Below are 17,384 nucleotides of genomic sequence, written 5' to 3'. Positions count from 1 at the left end.
GAAACCAACTAAGAAAATTTAACCATTTGTAATTTTTTTTTAAAACTTGTAGTTTGGGGGTCCAGAGAAACCACATATCACACCACTGCCATCTAATGGAAGAAAACATCAGCCAATCATCCTGGGGAAGACCCAGTTAGACAAAAACTATTTCATCAAGTAGGAGAGTCATTTCTAGCACCCCTAACATGGCCTCCTCCTTTTCTCATCTATAAAATTAGCTCTCCTCAAAACATTCTTGGTTGAAAAAAACCACTAAATGTTATCCAAATGTATGCTTATTCTCAGGATAGCTGAAAGATGGGTTTGATTTGTTTTTAGGTTTGTTGGTTTTTTTGTGGAGAATTCAGGAATTTAAAGAAACGTCATTTAACTCCATTCAAAATCCCAACATTATTTATGGTACCTAAATTGATTGTGGACCCTGCTCTTTTTCAAAGACCTGGGCTTCAAATTCCATAGGACAAGATTGCCTTTTAGTTACTTTTTTGTAGATTACAATTGTTTTCTTTACTGTTGATTAGCACCTAGAGCTTTAGTGCTCACATAACTGTATATGGCTACCATAGCCTAAATAGATGGAATAATATTATTAATGCCTGCCAGTTCCTTTCCCAGAAGTGGTGTGGGTGGGTTTTTTGATCAGCATTGAGGAAACAACATCTTTATTGCCAGCGGTTATGATTTTTCTCCTGTGTTGCACATCTATTCCTGCTCAAGCAATCCTACACCATCTCCAGACAGGCAGCCCTCAGACACCCGGAAGGACAGATGTAATAAAAATGACGGTGCAGTCTCTCAGCGTTTCACAGTACACCCTCTACCAAGAAAGAGAGCATTTACTTCATTCATTTAGGCAAGCAAGTGCTGCTCTTCCAAACAAAAGCAGGGGGTGTGCAGTGGCAAACCACAGAAGTGAAGTTGTGTTGTAATTCACAAATCTGATTCAGAATGGTTCCTGTTGAGTACCCACGTTCAATAAGGGCCTGTCAATTGGATTCATTTTCAAATTGTTGCTATATCAAGGCAGTGTGTGTTTAGCATATGCTCTATACTCTGAGAGAGCTTAATGGAGTAGGCTCCAGCAAAACTAAGATGCTGGGCACTGTCCTCTTCCTCCTGCCTCTGTCCTGGGTTTCTACAGGTCAGCCGCTGTGCTGGAGGTCTTGGGACTTTTGAGAAAGTAACTTCTGAACAGAGTACCACCACCTTTATAAGAGATGACCTGCCTTCAAGCCACCAGAGGCCAAACAGATAAACTGGGGCATAGGACACGGTATCCTGGCATCAGAAAAAAAAAAATTAAGCAAAGTGATTCTTCAAGACATTTGAAAAAGCCAAGGCATTGTAAGGAAGCTTTCAAGAAAGCTAATTATGAGCCACTGTTAAGGTAAAAAAAAATTCTCTTCTGTTCATTTCTGTGATATGAAATAGATATTTCCAAGTCTGCTGAGACCACTAAGAGCCTACTAGCATTACCCAGTCCCGAAATGCACTTCAAGCGCATGCCAAGCTATTGGCAAAGTTTTATACAGACCAATGAATCAAAACATTAATCACTGTGTACAAATGGAAATTTTACTTTTTTATTTCTCTGGAAGGAAACAAAGTTAAACCAATTATTTGTCAGCAATATGGGCCTGTAGATTTTGGAAGCAGTAAATTAAGAATAATCACAGATTAGATATGTCACAGAATACTTGAGCATCTTGGGTCTCCTTACAGAAAATATTTGCTAGGCCATGAGTTCATTTATGAAAAGATAATGACCCAGGAATTTTTTTCCTTAATTGCAAAGAAGCCATTTTAGAAAGTATCTGGGGAACTAATTAAGAAGGAGTTTCCTCTGTAGAAGACCTGGCTTTATACCCAATAAACAACTTTTGAGGTCTTGCTTGAGACAGAGCACTGTTTAGAGGCAGTCAAAAATGTTTGCTGAGGTGCAGCTGCATTTTGCAGGCATTGGGGTGGGTGTGTCTCTGAGTCCTCACCACGGTCACACGCTGGCCAGTGCTGGTGTGCTCCAGCTATGATGACTTTCTGGACACAACTCAATGAATCCTCTCCTATTTCACTTCAGCAGATGTGAAAAGCATTCAAAAATATACAGACAGCAGAATCTCTACCTCCAAGCTAAAATGAGATTTTGCAAAACACTTGTACATTTGCCAGCACATAATAATGCCTGCTGGCCAACCCAACAGGTGGCAGGAAAATTGCTTTGTTATGATACCTAAACACCCATGGACACATCATCTGTAAATTCAAGGAGACAACTATGTAGTTATTTTTAATACATATATGCAGCTTTCCCACCCCCCATATAGTTTCTAGTAACTTCTTAGAGTGGTCAGATTTACAGAGGATCATAGCTCATGAGCCCAGAGATCAAATGAGCTTTTATTTGCTAAGCCAAGGTGTGAATTTACACTTCATTCATGAGGGAACAACCTCATGCTTTTTTTACTGGCAATTCCTTTCACTTCATTTTGATGTATGCCTGCCATCATGGTGTTTAGATGACTCCTTTAGGTATTTTTTCATCAGACTTGACTCTTGATCTCATGTGATTCCATAGTAATATCACCTTTTAATTTAAACAGAAAAAATATAATTGCTACCTTTACTTATAAAAACCACAGGAGTGAAAGTAAAAAAACACTGAGTTTTAAAAAGACATTCGAGAAAACAGATGAAAAAACCTCCAAATATTTACAAATTTTAGGCAACTAGCCTCATGTTGTTTAATGTATCTTATCAAAACACACAGCATTGCAAGTCTGCTTTTTTTCCTTTCAACTATTTCAAAATGAGGACTCGGGACACTGTTGAAAACTTTGTCCTCCTGTCTTGGGAGATTTGGTTTTATCAGCTGCCTTGGTAACCAAAAGTGGTACAGCATAGTTTGTGCACTCTGCTCAGGAGAGCCAGGAACAGAAGGACCAGCTCAGTTGTGGCTGCTGCAGGTCGGCGGTGAGACGGGTCAGCAGAGCCACAGACAAAACTCACCGAGCGCCTGCGCCACGCTCGGCGCGTGTCCGGCTTTCACAAACGCCCCCCTGTCAGAAAACCTGCTGAACTAAAATATTCCATATTGCTACACTTTTAATAACTTGAGAACTCTTATGCCACTGATTACATTATGCTTCAGAGTGGATCAAAAAGAAGAAAAAAAAGAAATGCAAACAAACAAAACTAATGCACAAACCCCAGCACATCTATTGCTACTCTGGCATTGAAAATAGGACTGATTTATTAGCTACACAAGTCTAGAGTTTCAAAATTAAATAAGTCTGTTTTACAAATTATTTACTTTCTACAAGATCCATTTCCCCTTGAAGCACACTGTGCATGCCCTCCTAGTGTGAACAGTTTACAGTCTGTGATCAGGCAGAGACCTACTTGTCTGGATTTTTTTCCCTTTCAAAATGGCAATTCTAAGAATCATAAATTACACAGCACAGTTATTGTAATTCGAGCTTATTCCCAATAAATAAAATTTATTAACTAAATAGCTTTCTGTGTAGCTTAGCTCTTTCCCACCAGCTTGTTATTTTACATAGACTTGCTTCACATTGCTAATCACAACCAAATTGTGCTATCTTAGTATAAGAACATAAATTTAAAAATATAAAGTAAAAATGCATAATTTCATGTAATCACAAATAACCTTCACTCTTCACAGAATATGTCCAGAGAATACTTCGTAAAATACGATGTTTTGAAAGCATTTTATCTAACATAAATACCAAGGTATATCTACTATACGAACGTAAGCCTTGTTTATCACAACACCAGAGCAGAAGCCTCCAGCTCATTAAGCTCCCATGCATTAGAGTGTTTAGGGATGCTGGTGAGCTTAAGCATATGAGTAGCAGCACTGACACAAGGCAGGACAGACTCCTTCTGGGAGATATGAAACACCACTTCATCATGCCATTCCAATTATCTCCAGCACTTACAGTAAGCCTCCAGTTATTCCATTTTTGTTACACAAATAAACTCTCAATTTATAAAATAGGTCATGGTAAATTTTACGTCCTGGTCTAAAAACAGCAAGGCAACTGGAGAAATAAAATTGTATGTGATATATGGTGGGTTAACACAGATGACCTCATGGCAATTTTTTTTTTTTTTACCATAAACCTACCACAACCCTAATGATTGCATATCTGCATCCACAGTTTTCATATTTTAAAAAGAAATAGCTCACTGCTAACATTTCTCAACTAGAAAAATGTCATAATGAAATACTAAAATTATAAACAGTTGCTGTAGTTCCCCTTGTCATGTTAGGCACATTCCTCCCCTAAGAAAAACACTGCTATTCAACATATCAAGTCACCCATGGTTTGGAAAAAAATATATATAAAATGAAGAATATACAGCTGAAGTGTTTGTCTCCTAAAAATTCCTGTGATTCATAGGTTTTATTTATTTAAAAAAATCCCACAGGTGGAATTTCAGACTTTTAGTCATTCTCCTGTGCTCATCTTCTAAGGTCTAGCAAAATACTCAAAACCATGCAAGCCCCCGATTAAACCGGGAAGCAAATCTGCATGCATGCAATTACAGTGTCTGCAAGGGCAGACGCAGATGACAGTAATTCATACTCTAAGAAATGGGCTTGTGTATTTGGCAGATTAACTGTTCTGTATTCCATTGCTATGAGGTATGGAAACTGTACTGTGAAACAACCATTACTCATTCCCTCAGCTCTGAGCACGTAGGTCTATCAAAGGCAGGCCAGGCTGGAGAGGGTGGGGGGCAAGGGCTGGAAAGAGAAGAGCTTACACGTTTCAGATTAACGCTTCTCTTGAATGGTTTCTTTTATTTCATTTCCCCCACTTTTTAAATTAGCAACTACAGTAGGCCCAGAAGGGGAAATGTGCAAGGAGAAGAGGGAGAGAGGGGAGGGAAAGGGAAAAAGCAAAAGCAGCCAAAACTCTCCAACTGGTTCATTAGGGGTTTTGTGTTTGAACATCTGAATGAATCATGTGTCTGTTTTTCATTATTCTCCATATGTATTTGTTCTCTGCTTTGTTCAGAGATTTCTGGCCATGTTGTCATGACTGTGCTCATTTTGTTTTATATATTGTTCTGTTACAGGGTGATTGTTACTTCTCCTCTGCCCCACTTAGTAGTTACGCCACCAACAAAGAACAATCTGAAAATGAGAGGTTATGTCAAGAGGTGTCCCTGGTGAACTCCCTTGCAGCCTATATGATTACTTTAGATCTGACTGCTTAATTCAGACCAGGGAGAAATCCTCAGATAACACTGCTCCTTATCATGACAGGAATGTTGTGAGCATCTTTGTAAAAATCTGAGGCATAATGGAGAATTACTTTAAGTACATCACTGAATGTTGTCCTCATTTCTCCAAAAGGAAACCTAAAACTTCTTGCTAAGCAGTAGCCTGTTTTAACAGATCTGCTGCTACATAGAGGTTCTGAAATAATTTCCTGGCTAAATTAATTATCTCTACTTTCAGTTTTACTCTGTATCTTGGTCAACACACAAATGATGCTGAAATAAATTCTGAAATCACTAATCATGTGATAATTTCTATCATCTCCTTGAATCTAATCCATTCCACTTCACTGGATGCACATCACAGGACAATGTGCCCACTTAACAAAATAATCTCATACTTGGCAGGAAGTGAGACCCAAAAGACTGGAAAGGAACAAATAAATAGTGTGGGGTTTTTTCCTTTTTTGTTGTTAGAATACTGGCTTTTGTTTGAGGCGTTTTTGGATTTGAGGGGAAAGAGGGATTGTGTTGTGGGGAGAGGGGGCAGTTGGTGGTTATTTTTTGTTTAATTTGGCTGGGTTTTTCTAAGGAATAGATGTAGACTCCACTGCTTTAGAGACAGTTTCAATTTCTGGAAAAATCTTGGAGTAAACAGTGGCATGAATCCATTCACAGACCCTCAAAAGTGGTGATTAGTCCTATGCAGCACAGATTCAGAAAGCATAAAAAAAGTCATATTGTAATTTTGTCTAAAAGTATGTAATCAGCCTTATTAATAGCTCAGTATTACATATTTTAGTTAAATCCTGCTTCTCTTTCATAGCTAGAGCAGATAGGAGAAAAAAGGTCAAGCCAAAAAATGCAGTGAAGTAGGTGTCAAACTGATTAGCAGATCCAATTTGTAAAATAAGTTCTCAATGGTTCAGTGTTGCACTACCTGCTGTACTGAGAGGGTTTCCTCAAAAGTCTTCTCCAGGTCTGTTATTATTCACTCTTTTCCACATTATCTTGTCCAGTGGATTAGAGAAACCATTTATTAACTGAGAAGAGGATACTAAAGAGGTAAGTGCTCCAAGCACTCTGGAGGCTTAAGATTATACTCAAATCTTTGTAAATTAAGGAGACCACAGGAAAAAAACAGGATAAAATTCAATACAGACAAATGAAAAGTTCTAGCTCTAGGAGTGAATAATCAACAACCCAGAGCAGAGCACACAACAAGGAATGCCTGGCTGGCAGCAGCACTGGAAGAGAGAAACAAAACCAGGGGCTGCACAGAATTTCTCAGCATAAACCAGCACCATTTTTCTCATGAAACACCCTGTGCCTCAGAGATGCATCTATATTTTAAATACATATCAAATTATTTATATCTATACATCAACAAAGAGGAGAGTCATGCAACCACAGGGAAGACAAACAAAACCCCTCTATGCTATTTAAAATTATCAAATTTAAGCCATCTAAAATCTTATGCCCAGCTCCTGGGTCTTCAGGTAAGGAGTGAGCTGATTAAAAAGACCAGCATAGTGCAATCCATCGAAAACCTTAAAACAAATTGCCTTTAAAGAAAAAGTTAAAAGACTAGTGTTTAGTCTAAGGAAAAGATAAGGCAGATGAAGATCAGTCTTCAAATATATATGTTTACTGCAAAAAGGAAAGAAATAAACTGCTCTACGTGTCCACTGGGGATAAGAAAAGAAGCAATAGACTTAAATTGCATCAAGAGAGATTTGGGTTAGACATTAGGAAATGTTTCATTATAGTGAGGAGAGGGAGCGTTATCACAGATTGCCTGAGGAGTTCCAGGAATCCCCACCACTGGAGGCCTTTGAGTGCAGGTTGCAGAAATACCCCTCAGCAGTGGGTTAGAGCTGATCCTGCCCCAAGGCAGGTCCTGACCTCTTCTGGTCCCTTCCAATTCTGATTCCTGGGAAGCTTTTTCTTTCTTTTTTTGACAGCCTTACTGAAGAGAAAGGAAATTGTACCCAGCATTTAAAGCAGCAAAACATCTATTCTTTTTTATGCCATAAAGCATACTGTTAATAAATCCAATTATGTTTATGATCTTTTAATGGCACTACTTATGTCATAAAGATCCATCTTTGAAAATAGAAATAGATATCTCTGCCCTACAGTGTAATACAACAGCATGAAAGCAAACTAACATAAAATACCAACTCATTGTTATATGGCTCCTATTAAAATAATTTTAAAGCTAACTATGATATAAGGAACACCAAACCCAGACATTTTTCTGTCTCAAAATTCTACCATTCATATTCTTTACAATATTTTCACTCCACATTCTGTGTTTCACGAACAGATTCACTTCTTTCCTTGTTTACCACTAACAATGGGAGCAAAGGAAGTTCTGCTCACAAGGGTATTCTTTTGTAATGCAATCAAAAAAAAAAAAAAAAAAAAAAAAAAAAAAAAAGGCAAAAACCACCAAACCCCAAACACAGTGAGGTCTTGTTCCTGGTGTGATACTCAAAGAAATACAGAGTGATGTTATTAGAATTCTGACAGAAGAGTGCCCCGAGGAAATCAAACGTATATTCAGGCAAAAGCAAATGCACAGCAGTGCAACTTATGACAATGGCCCATGACCAACTGGGTTGGTGAAGTTTTCTAAGACTAGAACTGCAGTTTTCAACTTGCTTTTCTCCTGAGTAGCTAATGAATGCTGGTTCTGGCAGGCAATAGATAAAGTTCTACACTTCTACAAATCTCAAAAAACATCTTTGGTAGGGGTGGCAGGATTTTTCTCCCATCTCATTATTCTCCCGGAATGCTTCTCTGCTGCTCTCTTCACCACACATCTGGCCACTCACAAGATAGTCCTAAGCTACAATGACTTTTCTTTTTACTATCACATATGGAAATGCTATCCAGGATGTGCTTCTTTTCAGGAGAACTCACTCTAGTAGATCTTATTACTCCAAAAGTATTCTGTACACAGCTAGTGGAAAGCTACAGAATCATTTTAAGGCACAATTTCTCCCCCATAGACTCAGGGACACTGCAGACTCATAAATGAGTAACAATTCTTGTCCTGAGATACTACTACACATTAGTCAATACTTTCCTCGCCAGCTACACATACACACGCCAAACATGCTATATTTCATTTAAAAATATTTTCACACATTAGCAGAAAAATTAGGAACATAAAACTGGAAGAGGAATTATTTCTATATCTTGGTATTACAACTGGTAGATCTATTTGTGTCATAAAAAATATTTTCTTCTTCCATTAGCATATGCCAAGACTTCACAAAAATATAAAAATTAAACCAGGTTTTCCTTAGGAAACTTTTCCCAAAGGTTTCTCAGTTTTATGTAGGAAATCAATTTGCATCACTGATGATATCATTCAAATCCGACAGCACTATGTGGTTAGAAGGTAATTTACTCTTCTGCCGAAGCAATTTGATACTTGTTCTGATTTGTGATTTTCATTTTGTTTGTTAATGAAAAAAATTAATGAGCAATGTTACTGGAAGCACAACTCAAAGCTTTGGCATTATTAAATATGTTTGTAATATACTGTGCATTATGTTGATTGCACAGTTGGAGCCAGAGCTTTGGCAGTCAAGCCACCAGTCAATCATTCAAACTGATAATGAACTCACAGGGTGGACACTTTGCACGTACCTTTGCACTGATTTGTGTTTTTGTCAAGAATTGCCTTTGTGGATACAATTTTCCCATACCTATGGAGAAAACAAAAATCAGAGGTACAAGTTACTATATTTTAGTAAAGTACGTAGTGATTTCTGCATGCATATATAATACATATCCTAGGAAGAGGTCTAGAGCTCTTGAAAAATGTTCATCTCATCACCCTGGTGAGATCCCTTATGCCACTTGTTCAAACACCTGAGGAGCACTTGCCACAGCCTGTCCATCTCTGCTCCACGCCAGCCTAAATGCCAATCATAGTGTGGATTTTAGAACACTGACACTAGTAAAGAGGCCTCTTTTAAGTTTAAGACTAAATTATTTTAAGTTTGTTTCGTTTAAATATAGTTGGACCACATTCCCTCAGGATTAACCAAAATGCAGGAATTATGGTCACTTTTTCTATGCTCACTGTGCATCCAGGTCTATGGATATACACTCTACCTAGTTTGGATAAACAGAACCTTTGAGGTTTGTGTGCATCTCCCAGCTCTTTCCAAGATGAATGCTAATGCTCATTTGAATTTATATCACCTCCCACAGATAGCATGGCACTGCAATTTGATAGACTTAGCACAGTGAAGAGGGAATTTGGGAAGCTACAACTTATTATATAAAGCAACTAGACCATAAAATAGGTATCTGTGTTTACCTCACAGAGGTTAAGACTAAAAATGTAGACTTAATGGTAAGTATCACAAAATTCTGGTAAAAGATAACAGAAGATAGTATTTATGGATGAACATAAGATACCAGAAAATTAAGTCAAATAATTTTATATCTCAAATCACTGATACATCTCAGTCTTTGCTGAAGAGATCTTTCCTTTAAAATCCCTTTCCCACATTTTTTTAAAAAGCATTATTGATACTCTGATATACTGGGCTTTCATTTGGAGGACTTTGCCATGAAATGCAGGTTTCTATATCCACAAAAGACATATTACTATGAAAGATTTAAGAAAATTATATCTTCTTATGGCAAAGCAACACCCATGGAAAATAACCAACATCAATTATAAACCACAGAAACGTGTGGTAGACAAATGCTTATTTGGTTAATCTTTATTAACAGCAGTATAAATTTGGTGTTAGTGACTCCTGCTTGAAATCCAGAAACCAGAATGTGGAAAATCTTGCTGCTATTCCCTTCTCTGCCTCAGGAGGAAATCCATGTCTCCTACCATATAGAAAAGAACTCAGGAACTCTGAGGGCAGGTAGAGTACTGTACCACATATTTAAGGACACACTCTTCTTTGTCCTAGGGGTCTGTAAACACACTCAGGAAACCAGGTACAAAAAGGAAAAAGAAAAAAAAAAGAAAAAGACAAAAGACATCACATCACTCTGGGATCAAGAAAACACTTAAATGCGTCATGAAGGGGAGTAGCACTTATGAGAAAGACTGGGAATGGCCTAACTCAGCATACCCTTTCACACCAGCAAAAATTTGAGACAAAATTCTCAACTGAAGTTTCCACACTGCAAGTGACACATAGCCACTCGGCTTAAAATAAAGAGCACTGTCTCTCCCCCTCTCTTCACTCAGCTTTCATGAGTGATGCAAAGTGAGACTTTCCATTTCACTGTTTTTCCTTTCCCTAAGAACCCGCAAAAGCACTTGTTTCCATTTCATTTGAGGAGGAAAAGCATGTTTTGCTTCATTTTGTTTCAGTCAGGAGAAGGAGGAAGAAAAATTGACCTAAGGGTATTAACAATTTGTCTAAACTAAGTCAAAGCCCCAATTCAGCTATCTTTTAGGAACCAAAAAAAGTCATACAAGCCTTCTTCCCCTCTCTCCATTCCCTTTATTTTGCTGACTCTGTAGACCAAAATCATTTTGGGCTTTAAAGGCAGGTGCAATCCATTGTTCACTGCACTATGATGGGTACATGGGCAGGTAGCTGAGAATTTATTTTGCCATAGATGGCTCCACTCCAACCAAGTACATAACAGATTTAATGTTAACCATGAGATCACTTGCTTTTCCAACCTCCGGTGTTTCCAGAACTGGGGCCTTTATGCTCACTCATGTTCTACTTAATTTTATAATTCTTCATGGTAGTACCTGAAGTTGACTTTGGCCTCTAAGATACTAGAGCACATGTCTTAAGAAGGGAAAGAAAAATTTAATTCAGTGATTTACGGCTGTTCAGTGGGTCAACCTACCCAGGAGGAAATTTGGCCCATGTGGTGTATCTTCATTTATTTGATTTACTTAGATTTAATATCAAATATGCGAAAAACATGCAAAATCATGCCTATCTTGTACAGTAATGTGCCTCTGACAGATATATGGGAAAAGAATCCAACAAAAATCAGCAGCTAACCCACAACAACCTCAAATAAAACACAACTCCTACCTAAACTTCCGCCAACAAAAACCAACACACAGCCTCCATTTCAGTCCGGTCAATCCTAATGAATTGATATGTTGTTTCATCCAAGTCACGTGAGAGCTAGAAGTTTACATTTCTTGCCAGCAGAGACAGGCATTTGTGGTTCCACTGCTTTTATTACAGATTTCACAGAGTTATTTGCAATGCGCTGCGATCCTGCAAACACTTAGTTACACTGGAGGTTTTACTCACAGAACTCTGTTCTGTTCAGGAAATGCTTCTGCCCACATTCCAAGCTATGTGCACACCTTCACATTTGCAAAAACAGACAGCAGAGTGGTAAGAGGCACCACAATAACAAACACTGTTATAGGTAATTAGCCATATGTTGGCGATTTAATCTACTGCTATAAACCCTGAGTGCTACCACAAGAAAGTAATTGGAATTAATTTGGACACTGTTTTACTAAATATTTCAAGTGATTATTCTACAGTAATCAGAACATCAGTTCTGATGAAGAATGTTAGTTTGTATTCTGCATGAAATCAAGGAAGGTATTTTGCTCCTACAAATACAGTCATATTTCTTTCTCTCATGTGTGAAGTGTGGTATTAAGCTATAGCTCATCTCCAAAGTTGTTTGGTTTTCTGCTTGTTTCACCTTTAATCATGATTTGATTCACCCAGAAGTACAAAAAATGTATTCAATGGGAATGTTCACAAAAATAAGGATAAAATACATCACAAGAGATTGCCTCTTGTTTGTTTTATATTTAAATGGCAATTATTACAAAATTCAACAGCCTGCACACCTGTGTTCTACAAACTGCTGATACCATTAATGTAAAGAAATAGCAGGTATGGTCTCCTTGGTGTGAGAAAATATGAGCACTATTTAATTTTTTCTTAAGTACAGTTCACAGAAGTACTTTTTCAAAGATATTGAATCAAAAATTCTGGTCCTAAAAGGATGACTGCAGAATTGAGTTCACCTCAGTGATATATTACCAACCTCCAAAATAATGGCTGTATCATTAAGGATAACCTACTGTATCATGTTATCCAAGCAAACAGACGTAATGAATATGAGATGGCTACCTCAAGAATGTCTATTGAGCATCTGAACTGAAATTGCTGTTCAAAAGGTTTCCAGACACTGTCCCTGAAGTGTTATATAAATGCATAATAACCACTCACAAAATTATTCAAGTGCTTTTTAAAATCCTTGTACTTGTTTGTATGCCATTATGGTTTTAATTCTTTTTTTATGTAATAATTTTCATGGAAAACCAGGTGGTCAGATTTTGAAACAGCTTCCATGTCAGGGGCAACTGCACAGACTAGGACTTCACCACATTAATGAAGAATTCATGCAGTGAAATAGTGACTTCATTGTTTCTCAGAATATATAAGGACTGCCCAGAAAATTATTATAAAGTTTAAAATCCACAGGTTCCAGAACAGAGAGCTACTTGAAGAACTCATTGCCACAGCCCACACTGATGTCCCAACAGAGGCATCACTACAAAAGTTATTGGACAGCTTCCAGGAGGAAAAATCTGTCATAAAATTAAAAGCAAAGACATATTTGTGCCCTGGAAGTCACATACCACCAGAAACTGTGAGAGGATACCAGAGTAGCATCATCACATGCTCTCCCTGTTTTAACATCAGGCACCTTCACAGCTGCTGAAACAAATTCCTATCAGGCCCAGCCCAGCCACTCTTACATTCCAAGAAAACATTCAGCTGGGGGAGTGAAAATACTTTCTCACAAACATTAGCAATTATACTTTATCTTGTATATACCAGTGAAACTGTTGAAGTCATCTGACACACATTATTAAAATTACAAATGTCACTTAAAAACTTTTCACTTACCAACAGCAGTAACTGACAGCACATCACACAAAAAGTAGAACTAAGGGAAGAGCTCTACACAGAGAAACAATCTCTCTCTTCCATCCTGGCTATAGAGCTATGTCAAAAATCACTCTTGAGAGCCCCATCCCATTGTACCCCACGTTTTCAGACTACTCAGCAGACTCAGAAAAGATGCAAGCAATGCAAAATAAGCCCTTAATGTATGTACATCAAAGCAGATCACTTTAAGAGCTTTCAGGCAGGCGGTCTATCAGCGCTTACACTGCAGACAAAGCTCACAGCCATCATTTCCAGGAAGTTATTTGATAACTGCAGTTAAAATGGAGATAGTTCCTGAAGGAAACCATTCAGCTGTGAGTGCTACCCCTTGTAAGATGCATGAACCTTAACCACAGCCAGCTCAGAACAGAGGGGGATTTGCTGTCTCAAAGCACACAAATAATTTGAGCCGTTTCTCCTCCTGCCTGTGGGAAGCTGGGGTGCAGGGAAGGCAGGTGGACAGCCAGGGTTAGGAGACAAGTGAGATTCAGCTAAGGACTAGCTCAAGGCAGAGGAGCCAGGTGTAACCCACCCACTGCTGGCAGGCAACATGCCAAGAGACAAAGCTGGCTGAGTGACAGCTGTGACCAGGAGTTGCTGCATCAAAGAATGGATTTCCTAGGAGGCCAGGCTGGTGGGGGCCACTTAAAATCTTCAACTTTTCCACGTCGTTATGAGAGACAAGACCTCTAGGATAGGCACAGCATATTCTGTCTTTCAACCTTCAGGCTGGCCACAGCCAGTCCTATAACATCAGATGTCTGTGGGGCCAGACAGGATAAATCTCTCATGGCTCACCTGACTCTGTGCTGCACATGTGCTGCCATCCTCGTCTACAAGGAAATGGGTACACAGGCTTGTACAAAATACAGCTTTTACCCAATGCCAACCACTGCTTGCATGCTTCAGAAAAAAGCAAGGCTTGGAATTGAAACTCAAGTAACCAGTGTACAGAACTCTTCCTTGCTTAGTAAAAACCAATGGATTTATCACATAATTTCCGAGTTCAGAACCTAATAATTATATCCCCGGCTTTTGAGTTCACTCAAGGCCTCAAGCATTGCTCCGGGCACAATCCACCCAACTGAAAACAGTCTGTGTTTCTGGGCATTTAGGTAATGTGTGCTTTTATCTTGGGAACTTTTGTACTGGGATGAATTTGACCAGCAGTAATTGGATTTAGATAAGCAACTCTGAGGCTCTTTCATTCTTGTGAATTAATATCTAAATAGCATAACCAGGTTTATTTTCTTTAAAGCAGACTCTATTGGGCAAATCATGGGTTTGGGGAGAAAATGAAGCCCACATTATGAAGACCTAAAGTATGGAAAGAATTGCTGTTGAATTTCTTGGAGAGAAATTTTTCCTATAATACACTGTGACATGAACTTACAACATCCAAATACACACAAAGGGGAAATTCACTCCAAAAAATATTTTTTACATTTGCATGATAATTTCAGGGCATTTCATCTACTGCATTTTTTAAATGCTTACATTTTACCCCTAAAATATAAGACATTACTATTCTGCCCCTTAACAAAGACAGAGTTGCTTTGTCGTCCTTTCTCTGTATATTATTTGTAATTAATTAAAAAAAAAAAAAAAAAAAACTTGAAAAGTTAAGACAAAATTCTTATATTCACACAAAAATACAAAACCAAAACACATGCCATTCAGAGCACCTCACATGGATGAGTGCATGGCTTGGGGAACACACAGGAGGAGCTACCAGACCATGCTTCTGTAAGAGTTTAACATTCGGATGCTCTGTCTTCTCTAATTACTTTGGTCTGGCTGTCATGATAACAAAAATCATTCCTTCACTCAGTAAAATACAAGTTTTGACACGATGTCTCACGGTATCCCCCTGGACAAAATGTCCAGCACACAGCTGGACAAACACATCATGCAATGGGGTGAGCAGCTGGCTCATGGGTTGGGCACAAAGGGTTACAGTGGATGAGGGGAATTTGGGGCATGGTCACTAGTGGGGTTCTACAGGGCTCCATCCTCAGCCCAGTGCTCAAATCTTCATAAATGCCTTGGACACAGGACTGGGAGGGATACTAAGTCTGCAGAGCATACAAAATTGGGAGGAGCTGTTGTGTCTGTTAAGGGCAGAGAGACCTCAACAAACCAGAGGACTGTTCAATCACCAACAGTATGAAGTCTAACAAGGGAAAGTGACAGATTCTGTGCTTGGGACATGGATGTATGGACAGGCTGGGAAATGAGAGGCTGGAGAGCACAAAGGGACCTGGGGGTTCTGGTTGATTGCAAGTTGAATGTGAGCCAGCAGTGCCCTGGCAGCCAGGAGGGCCAATCCTGTCCTGAGGGGTATCAGGGACAGCATGGCCAGCTGGGCAAGGGAGGGGATTGTCCCACTCTGCTCTGAGCTGGCACAGCCTCACCTTGAATACTATGTGCAGTTTTGGGTGCCACAATCTAAGAAAGGTATAAAGCTAACAGAGATTATCCAAAGGAAGGCTGTGAAGATGGTGAGGGGAAGTCAAGAGTGGCTGAGGTCACCTGGTCTGTTCAGCCTAGAGGAGGCTGAGGGGAGACCTCATTGCAGCCTGCAGCTTCCTCATGAAGAAGAGGAGGGGCAGGCACTGATCTCTTTCCAGTGGTGACCAGGGACAGGACCCAAGGGAATAGCCTGAAATTGTGTCAGGAGAGGTTTAAGTAAAGGTTCTTCACCCGGAGTGATAGGTAGTCAGCTGGGGGTTGGTCTCTTTCTCCAGGCAGCAATTGACAGAATGAGAGGACAGTATTAAGTTGTGCTGAGGGAAATGTGGGTTGGATACTAGGAAAAAATATTTTATGGAAAGGGTGCTAAAGTATTGGAATGGTCTGCCCAGGGGGGTGGTGGAGTTACCATCCCGGGATGTGTTTAAAAAAAGACTGGATGTGGCACTTAGTGCCGTGGTTTAGTTGAGGTGTGAGGGCAAGGGTTGGACTCGATGATCTTGGAGGTGTCTTCCAATCTGGTGATTTCTGTAATTCTGTGATTCAGAGGGTGACTTTGATGATCCTAGTGTGACTCTTCCAGTTCTTCACAAAATATTCTGTGAAGTTAGTAAGCAGTTTAGACTAACAACTTGTCCAAGAGGTTCAGAAACATCACAAAAAAAAAAAAAAAAAAAAAAAAGGGAGAGGAGCCTCTTAAATCATTTGTACACCTAAACCAGCCCTGGGCATTCAGAAGGGATCCTGAGTCATGAGCACCAAATCATGAAAGCACAGCTCAGCAATTTTGAAACTGAGACTTATTTCTATTCCTAACAGCACAATTAGAAGCCTAGTTTTAAGCAGACAGTAATGAACATTGTAGCATGTGGGAAGAGTGAATTTTCAAGAGAATGCAAGCTGATGAATCACTAAAACAGCATATACATATTCAATAGTATCTTCTGGTACAGATATTTACTACTAAGGGTGTAGTGATTTCACTCATACATGGGCCTATTAGTCACCATTATCACACATCCACTGAAAACATATTTTCCAGAACTGGGAGAGAAAAAAGCTATGAAATCCATAAAATAGCTATGTTATACAACATGTCTATGAACACTATTTTGCCTTAGACAAATAAAATCCAAGATCTTACCATACTATTGAAGAACAGTTCCATGTAAGGAAGTAAGAACCTAAAAAGCTATTTCAGATTATGGATCACGCCATTTACTTTAACACTGCATTTACAGACCACATTCAGAAATCCCACTTTTCAGAGGATTCAAGTACCATTTATCTCAAATCACAGGGCTCTAACACAGCCCTGGAAGGCTGTGTTAGGTCCTTTGGTGCCCTTTTATTGAAGAATAGGGAAAACTTGGTTGTTTTAGTGAAGATTCAATGACTGCATCTTATAAAATTTAAACCACCTCAGAAAGATAATCCTGTAAATAAACAGGCACGTAAATAAAAAACTATAACTAAAAAAAAAAAAAAAAAAAAAAATCTCTACTGTGAAAATTCTAGCTTTTCTTTCCAAAGCAAAATCTACTGCTATTAAAGCCCAGGAATGTGTCACCTTCACCTTTACTAAAATGAAAGACGTGTCTCACATTAAAGTTAGAAATGTATTTACAAGACAACACATATTTACCGAGAAAGAGAGAGTCATATTTTGTATTCAAACTAATCTGCATTTATATGTTTATATATGAA

At 38.8% G+C, this 17,384-nt stretch overlaps 1 protein-coding gene across 5 annotated transcripts in view; it reads right to left on the bottom strand.

Moving 5' to 3' along the window:
- The window catches only part of RBMS3 (RNA binding motif single stranded interacting protein 3), a 699,644-nt gene that overhangs the window by 308,355 nt on the left and 373,905 nt on the right, over nt 1-17,384 (bottom strand). For all 5 annotated transcript variants that reach the window (XM_066320213.1, XM_066320221.1, XM_066320228.1 and 2 more), the window contains one exon: nt 8,917-8,975. In XM_066320213.1, coding sequence (XP_066176310.1) covers nt 8,917-8,975 — 59 coding nt within the window. The remainder of the gene's footprint in view (nt 1-8,916; nt 8,976-17,384) is intronic.

The sequence above is a fragment of the Sylvia atricapilla genome, chromosome 1 (genome assembly GCF_009819655.1).
Source record: "Sylvia atricapilla isolate bSylAtr1 chromosome 1, bSylAtr1.pri, whole genome shotgun sequence".
Taxonomy (NCBI): domain Eukaryota; kingdom Metazoa; phylum Chordata; class Aves; order Passeriformes; family Sylviidae; genus Sylvia; species Sylvia atricapilla.
The sequence above is the reverse complement of the archived record's forward strand: the minus strand, read 5'-3'. Positions and strand labels throughout refer to the sequence as shown.